Below are 3,440 nucleotides of genomic sequence, written 5' to 3'. Positions count from 1 at the left end.
AATAAATTATGATTTAGTTTTACTTTTTTATTGGTTGGTCCAGAACGTCGATTGGACCAACACAAAGAAAGTGAGCGCGGCCACCTAGAACAAGACAGAAGAAGAAGATGGCGTCGGTGGAGTCGAGACTGAAGCTGGTCGAGCAGGTGGAGTTCAAGGGCGCTTTCACTGATGACGAGTTTGCGTCCTACCGCAACCTCTTCCTGGTACCCCCTCGCTCGCCCCCCCCCCCACCCTCGCTCTTTTCGTCCCACTTCTTCTCTTTCGCTCTTTTTGACTCGCCCACAAAACAAAGAAATACGACGCCAACAAGACGCTGGCGCTCGAGCTGTTCGAGCTGCACCAGATGTACGAGGACATGGGCGAGACCAAGACCAACCTGCAGCTGCGCCAGCTCATCCGCGACGCCAACCCCGACACCTCCTCCGCCGACGGCATCGACTACAAGTACGCACCCCCCACCCACCCGCCCACCCCGCCCACTCCACCTCGCCTCCCACGAGTCTTTCTCTGACCCCCTTTCTCTCGTGGGCGGGCGCAGGGCGTTCTTGACGGTTCTGTTGAAGGACAAGAAGGGCCAGACCAGGTCGGCCCTCGGCGGCCTGTTCGTGCAGCTCCTCAAGCCCGTCGAGGCCAAGCAGGTACCTGCTGGTGCAAACAAATGCATCAACCCCCACTCGAGAATACCAGAGGTAACGCGTTCGTCTCACGATGTGTCGTGCGTCGTGTGTGTCGTGCGTGTTGCACACAACAGCACACGTCGGCCATCGGCAAGTTCGCCAACGTCTTCGAGCAGCAAGCCGCCCAGCAGACCAACGTACGTAGTCGTCGACGTCTTCATGGGTGGTGGCTGATGGCGACTGACCTGCGTGTGGCCACGACGGTGAGCAGGACACGATCTCGGAGCAGAACATCAAGATGCAGAGGGACGCGCGGAGGGAGCAGGAGAACCGCAAGCGGGAGGCCCTGGCCAAGCTCAAGGCCGAGGAAGAGGAGAAGGCCCGGCTGGAGGCGGAGAGGAAGGCCCGCGTGCAGGCCGGTCTCGCCAAGCTCAAGGCCAACATCAACGCCTCCTGATGTGCGCGTTTTCTGCAGCTGACAATGCAACCTGCATCACCTTGTACAACACGGGAAGAGCGAAGCTAAGGGGTAACCCCGTTTATCTGTGGATTGACTGAGCTTTGCCTTCGGCGTACCCCGCCCATCTCCGATCAGAGCATGGAGCTGGCCGTGCCCCCTACCGTCAAGACTGGCCTGAGCGCCGCCTACTGCGACTTCTGGGACAACCTGGGCTACTCCTTCGGAAATTGGGGCATCACGAGGCCGCTGTCACTCTCGAGTGGACGACCGATCTTGACCAGGGTCATTAGCACGATGGAACCGACGAGCGCAACCACGCCAGACGCCAAAGGCGAGAGCCACGCAGGCGGTTACGACCTGGTACGGCGCCAACGGCTTGTCCGGCTGCGTCAGGCCGAAGATGACGACCAGTGAGGCCCACATGACCCCCGTCAGGAAGAAGAGGAAGGCGGCGGTTCCGAGGGCGTTGGCCCAGTGAAGTAGAGTCACGGTAACCCTGTCCGAAGTGGAATCGGGCGTGACGCCAACGCTCACGAACGTGGATGCCGCCAGTACGGTGAGTACTGTGATGAGGAGTCCGAGCGCATGTGTGCGCTGCTTCCACTGCGACATTAGTAGTGGTCTTGCGGTCTGTGGTTTGTTCCTTTCGTTTGGATCAGGACGGCGGTTTTAAAAACCTTGGTGGCCCAGGCTGTGCAGTGAAAAGGCACTCTCCCCACTGACCTGTGGAGTTCATGGGAAGTACCCTCCAGCCACATTGGACATTAGCATGCGCAGTATTTCCCACTGATTACAAACAGTCTCAAAGGACCATTTGGCATTTCAACGTTGGATAACAGACTCACATGGTGGAGGGAAACGAAAGAGCAACTTTGCGTTCATTTGGGTGTCAATGAGGAAGAGGAGGAGGAGAGGTGCTGCTTGACGTACCGTCGCAGCAGTTGGTGTCCCTGCTCGGTCACAAAAAGGAATCGCTTGGCGGCGTCCGAGTAAAGGAGAGCGCCCACGTCCCGGGCGTACTTTTCCGCCTTCTTGAACGCCGCCACTGCCCCATCACAACACCACGAGTCAGACATTGTCAGTGTCGCGTAGCGCTGTGTTCGAGAGGGCAAGGAGGGAAAGGAGCGCGTACGCGAAGCGAAATCGTCGTAGAAGTAGCCCGGGCTGAGGGACAGGCGTCGGTCCTCGGCTTCCCATAATCGCAGCTGGTCGGCTATCGACTCTGGAATGATGGGCGTGTTCTGCTTCATCTGTGGATGCGCGTTCGTCTCGAGAAACTGCGCAACACACAACGCGCAACGCGCAACACACGACACATGCACACACGGTGAGCGGAGGGCATTGACGAAAATGAGTCCCCCACAAGCAGGGAGGCGCACCTGCAGGATCTGATTGGCGGAGATGCCGACCTGCACGGCCTGTCGGATGTTTTCGCGAAGCAGGATGCCCATGACCATGTTGGGCAGCTGGTACTCGATCTGGGTGAACAGGCTCAGCAGGAGCAGCTTCACCTACGGGTGCGTGCGTGAGTGTGGCATGGGTGGAGCCAACGTCTTGGTAAGCACCGTGGTACTGCGTGTGCTAGTTGGAGGGTGGCGAGGGTCATCGTACGGGGCTGGAGGTGTAGGCGTAGATGCGGTAGTCGGTGCCGACGATGATCCAACCCTCTTGGTCCCGCTTCGCCGCTTCGGTTGACGAGAGGCCGATGGCCAGTTGCGTCGGGTAGAGCCATTTCGAGTCCCTGTGCGTCACTGTTTCTTCAGCGACACACACACACACACACACACACGAACAACAAAGCGGAGCGCACCTGTGCTTGCGATAGATGATGCCCAGGTCCTGCAGGTCCTGGAGCAGCCCGGACTCGGAGAACGCAAGGTCGTCCATTTGGTAGCCCTGCGGGGCCGCAACAGGACTGTTGTTACAGGTCTAGACCTGGTCCCGCACCTTGCAGGCGCCTAGGGGAGGTACCTCGCCGACGGTGAGAAAGCTGAGGCGGAAGAGGAAGGAGAGAACGTCGTGGACGTTGGCCTTCTCCTCCTGCAGGGACCGCAGGTAGAGGAGCAGCAGGATCCAGACCTGCGTGCGCAGGTCCTTCAGCAGGAACGGGAAGCCCTTGTCTGCGATGCGAATCGACTGGTCCTCCCTGAGTGCGCACGAGCGTGAGCGCGTGCGTGCGAGCGCGTGCGTGCGTGTGCGTGCGTGCAAGAGATGGAGCCGTACTCGTGTACCACCATGAACTCCCCGCGGGTCAGGAGAGACACGACTCGGTCGGACGGCGGTTGGATGACGGTGGAGCCCATGATGAACAGGAAGATGGTGTCCCAGCACGACGTGGTGAACGCGGCCAGCTCCTCCCT

The 3,440-nt window shown here is 59.5% G+C and overlaps 2 protein-coding genes across 2 annotated transcripts; one reads left to right on the top strand and one right to left on the bottom strand.

Moving 5' to 3' along the window:
- Positions 1-107: 107 nt before the first annotated feature.
- Positions 108-1,077, top strand: ACA1_050630 (uncharacterized protein; the record flags this gene model as incomplete). The annotated part of the gene is made up of 5 exons (XM_004334468.1): positions 108-206; positions 296-447; positions 542-641; positions 755-817; positions 892-1,077. 5 exons carry the CDS (start codon positions 108-110, stop codon positions 1,075-1,077), a joined length of 600 nt encoding a protein of 199 aa, XP_004334516.1.
- An 881-nt stretch (positions 1,078-1,958) lies between these two features.
- On the bottom strand, positions 1,959-3,383 carry ACA1_050620 (TFIIH basal transcription factor complex subunit 2, putative; the record flags this gene model as incomplete). Its single annotated transcript, XM_004334467.1, has 7 exons — positions 1,959-2,125; positions 2,213-2,357; positions 2,460-2,591; positions 2,692-2,821; positions 2,891-2,976; positions 3,052-3,226; positions 3,304-3,383. The coding sequence occupies 7 exons, from the start codon at positions 3,381-3,383 to the stop codon at positions 1,959-1,961; spliced, it is 915 nt and encodes a 304-aa protein (XP_004334515.1).
- Positions 3,384-3,440: the final 57 nt, after the last annotated feature.

The sequence above is a fragment of the Acanthamoeba castellanii genome (genome assembly GCF_000313135.1).
Source record: "Acanthamoeba castellanii str. Neff unplaced genomic scaffold scf7180000084590, whole genome shotgun sequence".
In the NCBI taxonomy this organism is placed as follows: Eukaryota; Discosea; order Longamoebia; family Acanthamoebidae; genus Acanthamoeba; species Acanthamoeba castellanii.
Note: the sequence above shows the minus strand (reverse complement) of the source record. Positions and strands in the feature narration are given on the sequence as shown.